The sequence below is a fragment of the Tympanuchus pallidicinctus genome, unplaced genomic scaffold (assembly GCF_026119805.1).
Source record: "Tympanuchus pallidicinctus isolate F22 unplaced genomic scaffold, pur_lepc_1.0 scaffold8, whole genome shotgun sequence".
Classification (NCBI taxonomy): Eukaryota; Metazoa; Chordata; class Aves; order Galliformes; family Phasianidae; genus Tympanuchus; species Tympanuchus pallidicinctus.
The window spans coordinates 11,791,853-11,810,415 of NW_026294802.1; the positions used below are offsets into that span (position 1 = coordinate 11,791,853).

General features: G+C 38.6%; 1 protein-coding gene across 4 annotated transcripts in view; it reads right to left on the reverse strand.

Annotated features, from left to right (window-relative positions):
- The window catches only part of LARGE1 (LARGE xylosyl- and glucuronyltransferase 1), a 278,243-nt gene that overhangs the window by 186,005 nt on the left and 73,675 nt on the right, over window positions 1–18,563 (reverse strand). For 2 of the 4 annotated variants that reach the window (XM_052667466.1, XM_052667468.1), the window contains one exon: window positions 12,256–12,443. In XM_052667466.1, the coding sequence (XP_052523426.1) occupies window positions 12,256–12,361 (106 nt within the window). In that variant the 5' untranslated portion in view covers window positions 12,362–12,443. Of the gene's footprint in view, window positions 1–7,231; window positions 7,508–12,255; window positions 12,444–18,563 lie in introns of those variants that run through there. The other 2 variants (XM_052667471.1, XM_052667467.1) reach the window with 2 other exon arrangements.

Below are 18,563 nucleotides of genomic sequence, written 5' to 3' on the forward strand. Positions count from 1 at the left end.
AGGAGGGCAACGAAACTGGTGAGGGGTCTGGAACACAGGCCATATGAGGAGAGGCTGAAGGAGCTGGGAATGTTCAGCCTGGAGAAGAGGAGGCTCAGGGGAGACCTCACTGCTCTCTATAACTTCCTGAAGGGAGGTTGTAGTGAGCTGGGGGTCGGCCTCTTCTCTCGTGTCATTAGTGATAGGACCAGGGGGAATGGCTTCAAGGTAGGCAGGGGAGATTCAGGCTGGACATGAGGAAGTATTACTTCTCAGAAAGGGTGGTCAGGCACTGGAACGGACTGCCCAGGGAGGTGGTGGAGTCACCGAGCCTGGGGGTGTTCAAGGAAAGACTGGATGTTGTGTTGAGGGACATGGTTTAGTGGGAGCTATTGGGAATAGGTGAACGGTTGGACTGTATGATCTTTTAGGTCTTTTCCAACCTTGGTGATTCTATGATTCTATGATCACTGGAGATACACATTATAATAGTCTGATTAGTAGGGAATAAAAAGCAGACTTTTAAAGCACTCGGTCATCTGAAAATATTATTCCTGCTAAAGTTAACAAGCAAAATCACTGAGTTAGGTTAAATTAAATCCAGTGATTAGCAGGAAATTTACTGATTATGAAGTATTAAAGCTGTGGTATTAGTTCAGTGTGATTTTAGAATGCTGAATGACTTAACGCTGTGAAAAATGAAAAGTCTTCCATTTCTTAATGCTACAAAGTAACTTGTAAACACTGTAACACTGGTGTTACGTTTTATTTGGAGAATCTACCAGATTGCTAAAACATGACTTTATGAGCCTTGATCTCATGAATAATTTGTTTGCCAAGTTAATGCTCAAATAAATCTTGTTTCTTAAAGTTAATACACACTTTTAACTTGCAGCTGAAACTATTTGATTTGACCTTCTCTCAAGGATTTTTTTTTTCCACATCTGAAAAGGCATTGCAATCTGAACCCAGAACAAAGAACACACTGGGGAAATAGTTTTCCTGAACAGGGATGGCAATGGATCATCCTGGTAACTAGTTTCTATTAGCTATGGTAAGGTTAGTAATTATCCTATAAATTTATTTCTTTTTATAAATAGCTATATGTTTTACTAACCATGGTGTTCTCATCTCTTGCTCTCAAGGTGATACTTCTTAAGAGTTCAGTTTTATGTGCTGAATTATCTCATAGTCATGACCACTTATTATACATGAAATTGTTAAAATGATCCTTTTAAAATATCTTTTCCTCATCTATTTCTCATTTTTCACTTCCTCCAGCGAGCTAGAAAAATCTGGACAAGGATAAAAGCACGTATCCTTGAACAAGGGGGAATAATATGTCTGAGAGACGCTAGAATCCTCCATCAGCTTTAAAATTAAGTTCAGAAGCTGACCAGAGGTACAGTTCTGTTAAATTTGGAAGGCATGGGTCAGAGGCAGGGATTACTGGCTGGCTTTATTCTATCAACTCCACAATGTAATACGGTCTGCACTACACAAGATATTAGAGACAGCAATTGTTAATAGTCTCTCCGATGCTAAAAATCTACAAGTCTTCAAAAGCTGAGAAAATATCACTAACTGTTCTGTCCAATTTTTTTAGGAGAACCTGAAAATTTGCCTGCCAATTCCATTTTGAAAAACAAACAAAACAAAAGACTGCTGCAACTACTCTAGGGGAGATGTACTCAAGAACAGAAGGAAAAATCAGTGATAAAACTCAGCAATTGGAGCTAAGGATCTTTTTAGGTCCTTCCCAACTGAACTGTTCAAAAAAACATGAAAAATAGAAGAGGAAGAAAATGGTGAGAAGAAAGGAACACAACTTCCTTTGAATTGCTATATTTACTCTACTTAATCACATCATAAACAGACATCTCCTCCATGTCTTTTGCACCAGCAATTTCTCCCACTCCATTCCAGCATGTAAAAGTATTTCCATCTTCTTGGCTATGGCTCCAGATACACTCCTCTCAATATTTACAAGAATACCATCCAATATCCTCTGAAATTACACTACACCATCACAACCTCAGTCTCCAGTATGGAGAGCAAAATAATGATGCTCTGGTAGCACCAGCAGCTGTAGATGCATTGGTTTCAACCTATTACTTAAAGACAACAGTCCCTACCTAGAAATCAGCGCATAAGATGAACAGGCTGCTTCTGCTTCTCAGACTGGCCAGTGTCTTGTCTAGCAGTACCTGTGCTAGCTCAGCTAACAGCCACCACAAGCACCACAATCACCACACCTTCAGTTCATTCTGTATTTTGGGTTTTCCAATTCAGGACCTTATGTCTTAAATCCAATCTTGCAAGCCTCTCCAGGTGTCAGAAAGTGTACACTGGTGTAAAGTTACAAAGTAATTTCACTGAGCATCTACAGGAATAACCGTGCAGAAAGCAGATCATGCATCTTTTACTTAGAACAGATACAGACCCGTTATTACAAGCTCAGTGGCAGAACACCTCATTATGAAACACTATGCAGACAGCAAAATATTTTAACTAAGCTTATGTAAGTTGTTATCCTTAAAAAACAAAACAAAACAAAACAAAAAACACAGAAAAACCCACCAACAACCGTAAATTTACCAGAATAGAATCAAGTTCTGTTATGAACTATGCATTTAACTTAGGAAAATGTAGTGAATCCAGCATTCTTGCAATTTCAACTGTAGTTATTAGTTTGAGTCCTATTACTTTGAGTCCTATTTCACAGAACTATGCAGAAGGATGGGCATGCTACGGGTTGGAAAAAATGACCATATCAGGATAGTTCAAATGCCTTGACTGTTGTTAAATACAAAGAAAACCTCAGGCTAAAAATATATCATTCTCCAGGTCACCAACTCTTCCTCCTACTGCTGGTGTCTAAAGGTTGAGTGAACCACGTTGACTGCTGTCAGCCCATGTTATTTTATTTTTTGTTATGTTAGTTGTGCATTCCACCCAATTCTCCGAGGAGATCGAAGTATTTTAGAAGCCCTAAGATTCAAGTCTCAAAAAAACGCACTGCAGAAGGCAAAGCAACATGAGAGGTAATACTTGAAGGGACAGAAACAACTGCTCAACGGAATGATTCAGTGACTGAAAAAAGTTTGAAAAGGGTAAAGAGGGAATAAGGTGACGTATGGAAGATGCTGGGTTTTTTAAGCTAAGCATAACTAAAATGCATCTATCCCATATCAAGACATTATCTTTCATTCTCTGCTGCTTTTCCTAAAGCCCCCCACAATATTATCTGCAGAAAACTGGAAGATCGGGCACAATGCATGAAGCATTTCTCAGAATTCATTCTGACTTGTTCTCCTTCTTGCACTAAATGCATATTTAAATAAATATTCAAATTAGAAGTTTCAAAATTACTGAAAGACACTACAAATACAACATGCTGTCCAATTAGATTCTTACCTCAATTCACCAGAATCAAACTGCTAATTTTTTATTTCAATCTTTTCAAGTATTTCTATTTCATGCATTTTTTTCCATGCTGGATGTACACATTTGTCGGCCTGCTTGCCTGTTCACCCCCAAAACACAATGGCAAATTTCAAATGACTTTGTTATAGGGAAAGAAGTTGGAGGTAATGAAGCTTCTACAATTGTCAGGAATGTGTAAGATAGATGAGAGATGCTACACATTCTACCATTAAGAAATACAGTGCAGCATGAGCTCAAGATTTATTTAGACACCGAGAGACCCATATGGGAGCTAGGTTTTATAAATACCCTAACTGTGGGAAAAGCAGCTTCAACATCAATCAGCTGCATGACATTGATCACAGGCTACATTAGTTCCAGCACTCAAAGAAGGTCTGGCATACCTATAGAATTACATATTTTGCTTCAAAAAGCCAAGCTCTGCTTGTTAGGGGGGTTGGGGATTCTAAAAAACATGATGCTTGAGTTCATCTTACTTTACAATTTTTTTTCTGCAGAAAAGCATTTTCTACTATAATGTCAGGAAGTGCCCATCTTTAAAACAGAGAAAGAGAAACTATCAGGAAGTAGCTCTCCTATTACTAGTCTTCCATGCAGCCCTGACAAATTTGGAGGATTTTCATTCCTCTTGGAAAGAATTAGCTTATCTTCCCATAATGTAACTTCCATAGTTCACATTTTTCACATTTTTTTTTGCTCAGAGAACAGAGAAGAAAGAGATGAAACAAAGATCTTGAAAAATTCCACAGATTATATTCAGAATACAATGCTGTTCCTAAGAAGCTGGCAGTTTGTTCCCTCTCAAATAATTCCTTTCTAATCTGATCTTCATGTTTCTGACAAAAGTGACAGACTAAGAGCCAACATGATTTAAAACAAGCCAAGACAAAGCTGGTAGACTTCTTTACCCCCCCCCCCCCCCCCCCCCCCGAAAAAAAAAAATCCATCCAACCAAGTGGTGCATGGAGAGGAAAGAAAGTAACCCTACAGCTTACTTTACTCTTACGAAAAAACAAGCATATCCTTAAAAAAAAAAAAAAAAAAAAAAAAAAGAGAGAGAGAGAAAGGTATTGAAAGTAAACAAATGTCTATGTAATATAATGTTATTCAAAGAAACAATATTGGGCTTGCTTTATCTGATACATCATGACAAAACAAGTGATCAATTTTGCAAGTTATATGGCATTTCCTGAGACTAAAATGTATTGGTTTCATAATGGGAATTTCTAGCAAGCTAAGGAGGAAACAGCACAGACACCAGCATTTGGATGTTGAGCTTTCAGTGGACCTTATTTGTTAAGGTTAAAGTGTATCGCAGGAACACAAGCATTTACTTTACTTGAAAGAGGGATAGAGAAGAAAACCAGATAGGCATCACAACTCCTTTTTACTCCAAGAGGTTTCTCATGGCCATGCTGCATTTTGGCTCACTTTCTCTGAGTAAGGCCATTCTTGCTTTGCCATAGAAACTACTTCATCTTTCCAGTCATTGCTCAAAAGCATTGTTTCTTTATACAACAGGGAGAAAAGCTCATTATTTTTTCATATTTGCTTCTTAGTTTTATTTTCTTGCAAGATGTGCAGGCAAGAGTTCTCGTATCCGTAAAGCAGAACCTATTTCTGGTGATACTGAATTTGTATGCTAAAAATGATGAGCAAAGAATCAGATTCACCAATTTTACAGCAGAGACCTTGTGGTCAAAAGCACACTTCAACCAATCCTTGTTAGTACTCCATGCATCCAAATCACAAGAGTTCCATTGAAAGAGAAGTTTCCTAGGATAACGCAACACAACTCAGTGCAATCATGTGGTCTTTACTGTGGTGACTGATTTTACACTGTAGGGATCTGCTAGTAAAAACCACTGACTAAAGAAGATATCCTGATTGCAGCTGAGATAAAGAGAATGCTGAAGTGACAACTGTCAGCATGTCTCCTAAAAAAATAACAGAAGAGAAGTAAACCTCTCCAGGATGGAAATGCGCACAGAAGCAGCATTCAAGAAGGGGCAGACAGTAAGCCAATCTTAACTAAAATACATCTCCTGCTGTCCTGTTCTGGCTCTTACCACAGCAATATCCTTATTATAAGCAGAGGCATTCTTTCAGGACCTCCTTTCTCTGAACTTTATTAAAAAGACAGGATCAATACAGAGCTTGAAACTTGCACTTTAAATGGACATTGGATTAAATTTTCTTGCTTAATCCTGTTGAGACACACAAGGGAGAAAATTCAAGCAAACTGTGCAAATCGTAATGAAAAAATGCAATTTCAGATTTTGCCTCTTTCTGATTACATTGTCTGTGAAAGGATTATTTTCTAATATTTGTTCATCGTTTGCAAGTATCTGATAAACATTTTAGCAATTAATTACTTATTTGACTCTTGCTATGAGCAATTTATTGCAAGCATTAAAAATTCAAGCAGTTTTCATCACGCACACAGATCATGTGATAAACTTTTGGCGCTTAACTGTAGAAAGCTGAACTCCTAGAATCAGTTGTCTGATTCAAGTATTCACAAATATGACTTCAAAATCTGCCTCCCATGAATATTAAAACTGGATATTCATTGTTCCTGTTAGACAGTCTTCCCAATTAACATATTCACTAGAATATTTATGGAAAGCGTACACAAAAAGAGTATGAACAGCATCAAAGTCAACCCATTTAAATACTAAGATGAGTATTTGCAGCCTTCCTTCATTTCACTTTATTGTATTTTATGAGGTGTTTGCCCAACTCTGGTTTCAATCACCCCTACAGACTGCTTGGACTGAAGTACAGTCTCTGTCAGGGAATGACAGCTGCCCAACACATGAGTGAAAAGAGGACAATACAGGAAAGTAGGAAAGAAGGAAGACCTCTTGATCTTAAAATTCTAGTCCAGAAGCTAACCAAAAACACACTCAACTTCATCTCTCTCAAAGACACCCTACATGATCTCAAACAACCTCTTCTCCAGTTTTCATCTTTAAGTTACATTATTGATTCTTCCTTTGCTGTGATACATTTTCTAAACAGAAGCCCTGAACAGACATTCCAGGGCTTCCAACTTCAAGCGGATCCGCCACACAAAGACTGGTAACTCCAGTGTATTTTCATCCTGTCAGATGGACGTAATGGTAAACGGGCTGAGGGCGCAAAGCCACAGTGGACACTCCTCTGAGGAATCAGTGATGCCAGCTTACACTTCAAGTATCCGTTTTACTTGACCTCCACAATAAAGGGGATGGTAAACTGCAACATATATGCGAAAATGATGCCATTTCTGAAGCGACTGTTGGTTAGTGAAATTGCTGTTTTCTTCCTAATGAAAATTCATTACATATTATTTCAGTTTCCTCTTCTCTGTTCTAAACGCACTCAATCCTACCCACTCTATTTCTCTGCCTTTTGAATGTAATTTAATCATATTGGAACAATAAGCTTTTTCATTCAAAGTAACTGATAACTGAAATTATGCTGCCCTTGTGCATCGTTAAAAACAACAACAGTAACCAGGTACATTCTAAGGCTATATAACATTCAAAATCCTCTTTAATATTCTAGTTCACAACCTTAATAGACATTTATACTTGATTAATGAGGCTTTTAGTAGCTACTGCTGTCACAGCTTGGATAATGAAACCTCCAATAAATATTTCAAGGCAGTGTTTGAGTGACAGCTGCGATGCAGGAGGCTGCTTTGCACATAGGTAGTTCTGAAAGTAACGCCTCCTATTTATTTCCATGGAAACTGCAACAGACAACTACAAAACAGTATTTTTCAACACAGTCGCCACCACTGGCTATGCATTTTTACCTTTGATAAACAAGCCTGCATGCTGCACTCATAAAAATCCACGGGGCTGTACAGAACTTGGACTGTCTTTCAAATTGCTGTAACCATGGCAGAAACACACTACCCATCGCCTTAGTGTGCTCACATCCACTGCGTGGTCTTTCATAAACGTTCAGCAAGCATCAATGAATTTCAGTGGGTTCCATTTTCTCCACATGGAGGAATTCAATGACACACCTTCGTTTCATACGCATTTCCATGTCAGACACCGTTTTGTCAGACTGCCCCTGCTGCCATCTGTCACATGACAACAAAAAATAAGGAGATATTGGTGGGAAGATTCAACCTCTACTACCACACTGCCAACATCCATCTCTGATGCTGTGGGCAAACATAATAAAATAAGAATTACTTTCACAGCAGATATCATCATTTCTGATAACAGAAACAAAAAACAAAATGAAAAGAAAATTTCCTTCTACAGACTTGCAGGCTATTTACATATACATATGTAAATATGTAACATATGTATATGTAAGTATGTAACATATACATACATATTTATATACACCAATGGAACTGATAACATTGGAGTATATTTTACTTTATAGATCTACTAATAAAGTGCTTAAAGGTTTTTAAATGTGGACTCACCGCTATGCTATGGCAAACTAATAACTGAAGTCCTTAGATGTATGAAAACAAAGCAGTAATGTAATTGTTAATTGCATCAAGAAAAAATAACTTTAGGATGCAGCATTGCAGGTATAAGCACTGAAGAGTCATTTGCTTCCAACGCTCTGAAACAAACAAACAAACAAACAAACAACTGCAGAAAGAAGAAGACTACAAAATTCTTTGCCATGACGACTCAGCTAGTGCAACTAGTTTAGCTTAGTGGAAAGAAAAAAAACAACTGAGAAGCAATTCAACTGCTCTATGTAAGTACCTGTAAAAGGAAACACACTGAGCCTCGACAGTGAAATTAGTATGGATTTACCAAGGGTAAATCACATACGTCCAACCTGACTGCTTTCTGCAATGTAGTGATTATAGCTGTGAATATGAGAGACCAGTAGATGTAATTTTTTTTAATGTTTCCCACAGAATTCCTCTATCCAAGTTGGGGGCTAGACCTTCTGGGAGGACTTGGGGTCTTGCTGGACACTGCGTTATGTATGACCCAGGAGTATGCCTGGACAGCAATGCAAGCTGGGAACAATCAACAGGAACACAGCAAAGAGGCTGAGGGAAATGACCACTTCCCTTGACTTGATACTCACTGGACCACATCTGGCATATTGTGTCCAGCTTGGGGCCCTCCATTTAAAAAAGACATTAACGAAGTAGGCCTACAAAGCTGTTTGGTTGCTGAATTGCTTGCTTGCTTGCCCCAAGAGAGCCAAGGTTGTTCAGCCTGGAGGTGATCCAGGGGACTTACTGCATGGCTCCAGTTCCTATAGCAGATGCAAGAAGATGGAACCAGGCTCTGCACAGAAATGCACTGTGTAGGATGAGGGACATCAACCACCAGCCATAAACAAAGGAAGTTCAAAAGAGATACAGCAAGAAACTCTCCCACTTGATGGCAGTCCAGCAGACAGTCAGCAGTGGCACAAGTGGCCCAGAGCAGCCATGTTGTGTTTCCATCCTTGGAGGTTTTCAAGATATGACTGGATAAAGTCATCTGACCTGATCCTGTTTAAAAAAGTTCAACCAGAGAGCATCTGAAGTCCCTTCCAACCTTAAGAATTCAGTAAGGCTGTTCCTTTAATCCAGTGGAGAAAAGTGTAACAAGAACCATTTACTTGAATCTGAACCCAGAGAAACTGAAAAGAATATTCCTAGCAGCACCTGTGTTTAATCACAGACACCTAGTGCCAGAAGCTGCAGAGGACTCTCCGCTCCCACTTGTTTCAAATCAAAGTACCATGCTGTTGGGGCATTTTTTACTCAAGTATGCATTAACACATAAAGACATTAATACATAAACTAATCATGCAGACCAAAGTGGTGCAAAAAAAACAAGAAGTCAGATAAATTGAAGAACAGCTTCAACTGTCTGGCCATTAATGTACAAGCTTAGGAAAATGCTACTTATTATTTGGTTAAATAAATATTTTAACTTACCCCAGTGTTCAACCAATCAATTAAGATTTGATCACCCCTCAGCCATATAGTAAAATAGAATAAAGTAAAATAAACAGCCACAGAGAGATAACGGAAAGAGTTAATAACTTTGCATTGCTTGCAGCCCTTTTCCAGTGCAAGGCTTCTTAATCAGTAATGTGCTTTGCTCCCTGGTTTCATTTAAGATTAATTCACACTGAGAGCTTTAAGTCACCTCAAATAGCATGTAGAAGCAAATTTCAAGATCTGTATTGAGCCCTCTGTAAAAACAAAGGATTCTACACGCAGGAATTTAAAGCAGTACTCCATTTACAATTGTGGACACAATTAAAATAGTCATTACAATAAGGCAGCATAATATTCTTCTAAAAACAAAAAGGTGAGGGCTGCATTTGCTCAGCTTTTAAAAATCAAACAAAATCAGCACTGTTCTGACTGCTAGATCATTACCGTTCAAATATGCAGCCAGCACCCCATATATTTTCAGTTTTATGTGAATCCCATAAGTGTTTCATTCTAGAATGAGCTCACAGAGTTACTGCCCATTGAGGCAGAATTTTAAGTAACCAAATAAATTTGCATAAGCAAATATTTATACCTGACATACAACTAATTCAGAGATGTACGCAATATGCACTAAAAATCTTTAGATGCCCTTACTTGTAATTCAACTTGGAATCCACTTTTGTTTTGAAACCAAGCACAAATTGCTCAGCCAGGATTACATAAAAGAAGCTTGCTTGACATTTAAAACAATGAATTTTAAAATTTATCAGACTGTAAGCTGAACAGTTTTTGTGTTTGAACAATTTTTAAAAGGATGAAACACCCTCATGTTAAGATAACTAAGAAATGGTTTTTAAGCTTGCCAAAATAACATGGCTACTGACAGAAATGAAATGCTCTATCTTTAAAAAACAAAATAAAAGCAACAAAAAGCTGCTTAGTAACAAGTAATAAGGGACACAACATTTTCTAACCTCACCTAACTGCACTGAACTCCTTCAAGAACAGAAAAAAGTTCATCAGATACACAGCTGAAAAGGCAAAGTACTGCTTGTTTCAGGTCTGATTATTAAAACTACCTGTTATATGGCTGCAAATTGATATACATACGCAAATTTGAAGATCTCTGCTTGAAAAATGCAGAGGAAGGAGAGCTGTCCCAGGTGTAACATCCAATGGCCACCCACAGGGACCTGGATTCAAACTGATTTTATAAAGAAATATGCCTCAGGTATTCATTGATTTTTTGTGTTCATCCTTCTGGCAAAATAAGCACAGAGGCAGTGGCCAGAACTAATAGTCTTCACACAAGGCAAATGGCAAGAAAACAGCCTCATGTGCTTGCAGGTTTCAGCCACGTTGGTATTTATATATAACCAAATTGGAAACCCATAAAACATTTCATAGAATTCAGCTTTTAAAACAGGGCATAGTGTTAGTAGCAAATGGACAGAACCTGGACAGTACCTGGACATAGCTCCTGTGCAGGAAGAAGACTCAGAAGTAATACAATTATTTTCTTGTCTTCTTTTGCAGAAGAACACCCCAAATGAAAACAGGACATCTCGGGGGTATTCACAATGACATACTGGCTGCTCTGTATGGTGAAAGCACACTAGCTGCACAGCAAGTCCCAGACTGAACACTTCCCAGGCACTCTGCTAGCTGCTCAGCCAGGTGTTGTTCAGGCCGTGTATATTTAAGCACTTTTTAGGAAATGTGATACAGTTATACTTAGGTTGCTCTGAAAGTAATGTGTCCTATTTGTTTGCATGGAAACTACAATTGATACAAAGATCGTAACTGTTTGAGATAGCAAATTGTCAGCTACAAAAAGCTATTTTTCAACACAGTAACCACTATTAGCAACGCATTTTCACCAGCAATGAAGAAGAGCCTGCATGCCACACTCACCGAAATCTGCATGGCAGGGCTACACCTATTTCCATTCTGACCTCCAAGCCCACACACTCATTCCCCAAACAACAACAATCATGGATCATTGCATGGGTCATGGTTACAGACACAGAGGGCAATGCAGCATTACCACTGTAGGTGTGGAGAATGGTTAGAAGATGGCAGTGCTGGGCAAACCTAGCACTCTGAAAGTTTTGTTAACCCTCAATGCGCTGTGGGATGCACTGAGTATAAGCCCTTGTCTCATGATTTCTTTACTGCAATGTTTACTTCACAGAGTGCAGTTCCACCACACCACCTCCCATTCCACAAACTAAGAACCTGTTTCTTGTTTCAGTGAGTAGAGGCCCACTCAGGCCATGAGGCCACTGGACAAGAGACAGCCTGCAGATGAGTGACCCCCACCTAGCAGAATTCACAACATACAGAACCATACTAGGTACATGTTTTCCTGGTCTTTACTGAAGATAGATACACTTCCTGCTTCATACCACAAAATTAAACTCCATGACCCATACCATCCATATATACGAAGACTCACACACACATCCATAAAAACAGAAGTTGTGTAAAATGTGTGCAGAATACGTATTTTTTATAATTCATACCTTTTTAAACATTTATAAACAGTATTAAGAGGAGAACTGAAAATAAGACAATAATTTTAGTGGAAATGAAATCTTACAGTGTACAAGATAGATCCACCTTTAGGAATCAGAAAACATAGAGGTCAAATAAATTAGGGAAAATCAGAGTTTTGGTTGCATTTAAGTTCGAGGACTAGAGGAAAACTGAACAGCAATTACCTGTTCCTCAGCAGTGAGAACACAGTAAGGAAAGCCCTTTGTTGAAGTCTGCATGCTGGGAGCCATTTCCTACACAAATCAAACCGGCTTTATTTAAATAAAACCAGAGATGCCTGATGTACGTCTGTCTGCTCCAATGCAAATCATTCAACACACGCTTTTACCCAGCCATTACTCCCCTCCTACCTTCAAAACTCCCAGCAAACAGATAAATCCACGTTATGGCTGGCACGAAGAGGACGGTCAGAGAGGCAGCCAGGAATTTCCGCCTCCCTCTGCAGATTCCCAGCATTCTCTCAGGAGTTTCAGATTCCCAACCCAGTGCTGTTCCTATGTCGGAAGCAAATAGTCCACAGCCTCCCACATATTACTCCCTGAAAAGGAAAGGAAAAAATATTTCAACAGCTTATCTCTCTACAGAAATGAGGACTATGCCAGTATTCCTAAAGAGTTAGAAGGTGAAAGCCAAAAACTGTGTTATTGCAATTGCAAAGCAGTACTCATTTCATTGTTACCCATAACTACTTAATAATAAAGCAAGTTTTAGAAGTCCCCTACAGGACCATCAACAGAACACATCATAACATCTAAACACACACTGAGCTGATCTCACAAAGAGTTGTCACCTCTATTTGTCATGTACTCGCTTCTCATTTACTCTAAAGACATTCTTGATTCTTTGACGCCTATGTGCCGTGATGCCCCGGAGAGATAAGAGAAATCCACCCATCTTCCTTCACCTGCTTCCAAAGAGCAAAAGTCACACCACTGAATCAATGAGCTGGCAGGTGGTCATGAACTCAAGACAGTGATTGAAGAATGAATGAAAGGTAAAGTCTAGGGGGCGAGGGGTGCTGTTAAAATGACCAGTTTGCTAAATGCGTTGAGCTCAATGCAGATGAACTTATGAAAGAGAAGGGAAAGAAAAATAGGCAAGGAAGACTCCTTAGTCACAAACAGCTGGTATGAGGACCTTCACGCTGTATGCTATAACAAAAGGAGATTCTGAAGAGCATCATCATTTTTATGCGCAAAAATAGGATCTTAATGTATTTAAAATAATTGTTATGCATTTCACATGCTTAGATGGCAGAATAATCTAGTGATATTTACTCACAGGAAAATGAATATTCCCACATCAGTGCAGACACGCAGAGCACATGTTTTACATACCTTGCTTTATATATAGATTTATATATATATGTATTTAAAGGAAAGCAAGTACAGAAAGGCTGGTGTTAAACTTGAGGAGCTGGAAAAGGAAAGGGGCTGGTGTTAAACTAGAGAGTGGGAAAAGGAAAGGGAATCATTAAGTTGAAAAAGTTCAGTTCAGACTTTGTGTGAAAGGGCTTCTGTTTCCTAATTTTAAAAATTGCTGTGCAAACATGATAGAGAAAGAGGAATAGACAGAAGCAGAACAAGGAATTTCCTAATATGAACCTTTGGTTCATCCTTAAACTGGCACTGTAACTGAAATCAGTAATTAAAGCATTTCTACAAAGTTCAACAATATTTTAACAATATTAACAATAACTACTGTGTGCCTCTAAATTATGTCTGTGCTCAACAACTCTGCATATATTGCTCTGAAAGTCAATTCTGAAATCCAATTACAGCAAAAAAGAGAATTATAGACAAGAGAAGAAAGTTGAGACAACTTGGCGGCTGGGGATATCAGGCTGCAGTAATCAGAGAAACTTACAGCCCTTCCTCAAATGTTCAACAGAGCCTATATTACTATAAAAAAAAAACTTCTTAAACTATAGTTTAAGAGACATGGCAGCACTTCTGACCTTGGAACTGACAAAATGGAATATAATTTGTCCAGAGCCAGCACAAAAAGCATTCCATTGTGTCAGCTTTTCACCTGAGTGAATGCCTCACCACAGAGATTCTGCAAAAAATATGTGGACAGACTTAATATGAACAGCTGTGATATTAAAGACACTCTGCTAGACAGAGACACACATTTAGTAGATAAATTGTGGAGGATTCTTAACTTTATTCACTTAAATTTGGATAGCGATTACATTTCATTTCTTTTCCTTACATCACACAGCTGGTACAACTACTCTGAAGAGATTCCTTTACATGACTACTTGAAAGCACAGATAATTCTCCTGGGTTTTGTGTTCCACACTTGCTATTTGTATATATGTTGCAAACTACTACAGAAAATCATTTACTTGAAGTAGAAATTATATATTTCTCCATCTCTATAACATCATGGAGTGTGCCATTAGCATCAATCAATACATACGAAAATAATCTTTGAAGTAATTAACTCACAAGCAGGGTTACTCTCCAGTAGCAACATTTTGCAATGCAGCGTGCTTTAGTCACATGCTGCTCCTACCAACAATACCTATGAAGCCCAGAGAATCAACACTGAATGTTCCTGAAATGATGCTGTTACAAAGGTGGTACAAATTTTCAGGATAATGACACCCAGGCTACACAGTCTGAATTATAGTAGTGCTAGTGCACTAATTCATCCTCAGGCTGCGTATTAAAAACAAAATCAGTTTTTCTTACGTATTCTTTTAAATACCCAAGAAAATGAGCTTCCTGAATAGAATTACAGAATGGTTTGGGTTGCAAGGGACCTCAAGGATCGTGAAGCTCCAACCCCTCCACCTCAAGCAGGGCCACCAACCTCCCTATCTGGAATGGCAAGTAAGCGTGTGATGGATCACCCTGGTAAATGCTGAAGTACTTCATTTTTTAGTGCTTTAAAGGAGAAAAGATCCACAAGCTATTTTAAAGGAAGTTTCCACCTACCTTCCCAAGTTCCAGAAGCAGTGAAATGCTTCTTGAGTCTTAGATATTAGTTTCCAGAGAATATAATCACATCTACTGAATATTTTTTTGCAACTAGACAATGCATCATGTGCAAAATCTACATAAGCAATTCTATGAAAGGTCCATGAATGGTAAAGAAAATGCTCAGCTTAAAAGGGAAGATTTTACTCAATCATTTATTTTTTATACATTTTACTTTTTTTTTTTTTTTTTTAACCTAACATGCCAGCATACAAATTGAAAGAAGATAATGCAGTTCTTAAATGAGATCTTCTTTCAATTCACCAGGTTTCAGCTTGATGTCTGTCATGAAAGGAAAGTGACAACGCTGGCTGAGCAATGGCTGAGCACGGAACAGGGCAGCATTGTGCTCCTTTCCGTCACATCAGCTCACTGTTGCGTTTAAGACCCCTCCCACGGCATCCTCTGGTCCTCCACATTCTAACTTGTCGAGGGGTCTTAAAAGCAGTTTATTGTAGCTGAGACAGTCCAACTACCAAATAGCCAAAGGATCCTCCAGGGAGGTGATGGAGTCACTCATTGTCGCTGGAGGTGTTCCATAACCGTGTGGATGTGGCACTGAGGGACACAGTGAGCATCACAGGGATGGGCTGGCGGTAGGACCAGGTGATCTTAGAGGCCTTTTACAACTTTAATGCTTCTATGATTCTCTTAATTTATTGTCCAATGTTTGTAGCTCAAGATAAACAGTTTGAAACACAGTCTTCACTCCTCCAGGCAAAATCAGATTTTCTGCCTCTACCACAGATACACAGAAGTCATATACATTGAGGGTGTTCATCTACAATTTTTAATGTACTGAATATGCTCCACGGGTATGATGTCATTATTTTTCAGAAATCTGATGAAATAAATAATAGCCACAGCAGTCGACTGCAGGCACGCCATCATGTATGTCGTGCTGTCAGCCAGATGCTCTACACTTCTGAAATTCAAGAGTCATAAAACCTACTGCACATGTACAGATCAAAAGTCAGTAACACAGCAACCTCAGGCCAGCTTGATTGTTATTAACCATGCTATAAAAGGCTAAGAGCCTGGACAATGCCTGTGTGAGAGGTCGCAGTGGGAATTAAAATAAATTGGGTTTCTCATTGCAAAAGCTTACTCATGACCTCCTTACTACTCGGCAACAGTGAGCTGAAAGCCTTTCATTATCTTTGCATATGGTTAAACGCTTCCATTAACCACATTACCTTGTCAGAGCGGTTGCTTTGTTTTAAATCAAGGATTATCTCCTCAGCTAAGCATGAGGCAGCTCTCAACCAATATGAGCAGCACATATATTAAAGCATGTAACACAACACTAATCACATTGGTATTCAGTTTCAATTCTTTTTTTTTTTTTTCTTCCTCTTCCAATTATTGCATGACAGCTCGACCACGTCGGATATCCAGCAGGAGTTTGGTGGAACAATGGAAATAATTACGAAAACAAAAATCAAACACAATTAACCAGATTTAACTGCTCTACTATAAAAAGCTTTTCCAACCGCTTCATACAGTTTCTTGCATTTGTTACAGTTAATCTTATCCCAGTAATCTTCTGTTTGTTTTCAGAGCAACCGAGATGAATACATACAGTTAAAGCTGTTTATACACCAATCCTGTGCCTTGGCTTTGCTGTGTTTCTTCAATTAATGTTATCTAATTCTTTCTGCTTTTCCACACTTGCAGTCATAGAGTCAATGAACAATTTCTGCTGTAAAGCTTTCCCTTTGGCTCTGTGTCAGTGTAGCATCCATCCTTTAAGAAAGATTTTTCACCAAACTCAAACTAATAATAACCTAAAGAAAAAAGCTATATATCTTAGCCAGTATTTTTCAAATGTTAATTTAAAATACTGTTAAAGTGGGGTTATAAGGAGTTTACTCCATGATAGTCGGCTTTTTATTTTGTAAGAGGATTGCAGCTTTGCAGTCTTCCAGTTCTGGAAGCTCACGGCCATTGACATTTTTACCATATTAGAGAGAAGTTTGATGCCATAAAGGCAGCACAGTGAAATAAAAGATAATTAAATTGTAAATCTTTATTTAGATAAACATTCCATTGCTAATATGCTCCACTTCTAAAGTTATTAAAACAGAAACAGCATTTTGAAGGAAAATGTCATATTCTCCCTCACCAAACTCTTCCCTCTCTTACATGGAACACACCACGGAAACAAACCTAAGGCTCCCTTCGCTTCCATTTGCTTGAGTTGCAAATCTTCCCACTATATCAGACTTCTCAGTGCATTTCTGGAGGCATTCAAAGCCAGGTTGGATGGGGCCCTGGGCAGCTTCAAGTGGGGGATGGCAGGTCTGCTCATGGCAAGGGTTGGGACTGGGTGGGCTTTAAGGTCCCTATCAATCCAACCCATTCCATGATGCTACGATTCTATGGTACCATGCCTTGAGGGAAGGATTCTGAATAAATTCAGATTCAGCATCCTCCTCAGAAACCACCTTAAAGGAGCAATTACAGCAGTTCCCAAATGCTACCAAATTCGCTGTTTCTCAATGAGTTACAAGAAAATAGTCCTATCTATAATAGAGAAACTAGGTAGTAAGATGACAGCACAAATGAGTTCTGCTTTGCAACTGTGCTAGTTGCTCACAGGAACTGTAGGATTGACACCTTCTTTTATATCTTCACTCAATACGTGCTGTGGCTCAAAGAAAATTCTGTTAGTGGTCTGACTATAGCTTTCTAGAAGTTTCCAGGCAGCAGGGCTGTAAGCAACATTATTGCAGGAGTGGAGATCTATCTGGACAGTAGTATGGTTGCAGACAGAGAGAAATAAGTAAATAAGATGCTTTCACTTTTTTTCCTTTCAAGCTCAAAAGAAGGAAAGTCTGAAACTTTAATACTTAATATCAAGAAAAAACATAGTTTAATATAATATGGTAGTAAACTTTTTCTAAGCCTCCACTCTGTCACCATTAACGTGAGGAGAAAAAAAAAAATCTACCTTTTAAGAAGAGATAGCAGTAACCAAACACAATCATGATAGAAAGACAAACCTTGGCCACTATATGATTTCAACTGCAACCCAAGAATGATACTTGTTTTCAGATCTGTTTTCACAATGAATTCTCCAAGCTCAGCCTTACACGAGCTCCTCAACTACAGGAGCGCATAGTACTAGAATCTCCTGACTCTCTAGTTTAACTCAGGACTCTGCACAGTCAAAGAGCAGAACAGTCTGACTTAGTTTGCACAGAGCAGAAAGCTAAAAAGATACTGTCCATCCATACTAAAAATGTCTTTGCAACTGAGACCTTAAAATCACTGAACTATGAACATCCTGGAGACCATAGCCAACCAGCAGTAGTAGCTGTGGTACAGAATCATTCAGCAGTAAAGCAATTCTGATCCAGAATCATGGTTTACACTCAGACCACAACTTTATCACATATCTGATTTCAGGTTCAAAAGCAAAGAAATTATTACAGAATATCATTCTTGGCTGGAAGGAAGGAATGTTGCTGCATCGCAGATCTCCCCACAAGGATGCCAGAGCTTCTTTCACCTTCAAAAACCATGCATTTGTCCTCTCACAATTTCCCTTTCTTCCATACTGCATCTTCTTATGGAAGATAAAGTGGTCTCTAAATCAGAAGCAGGACACCATATACAACATATCTGACACTGCTCGCAAATTTTGATGCTGCTATTTTGCTTTCCAT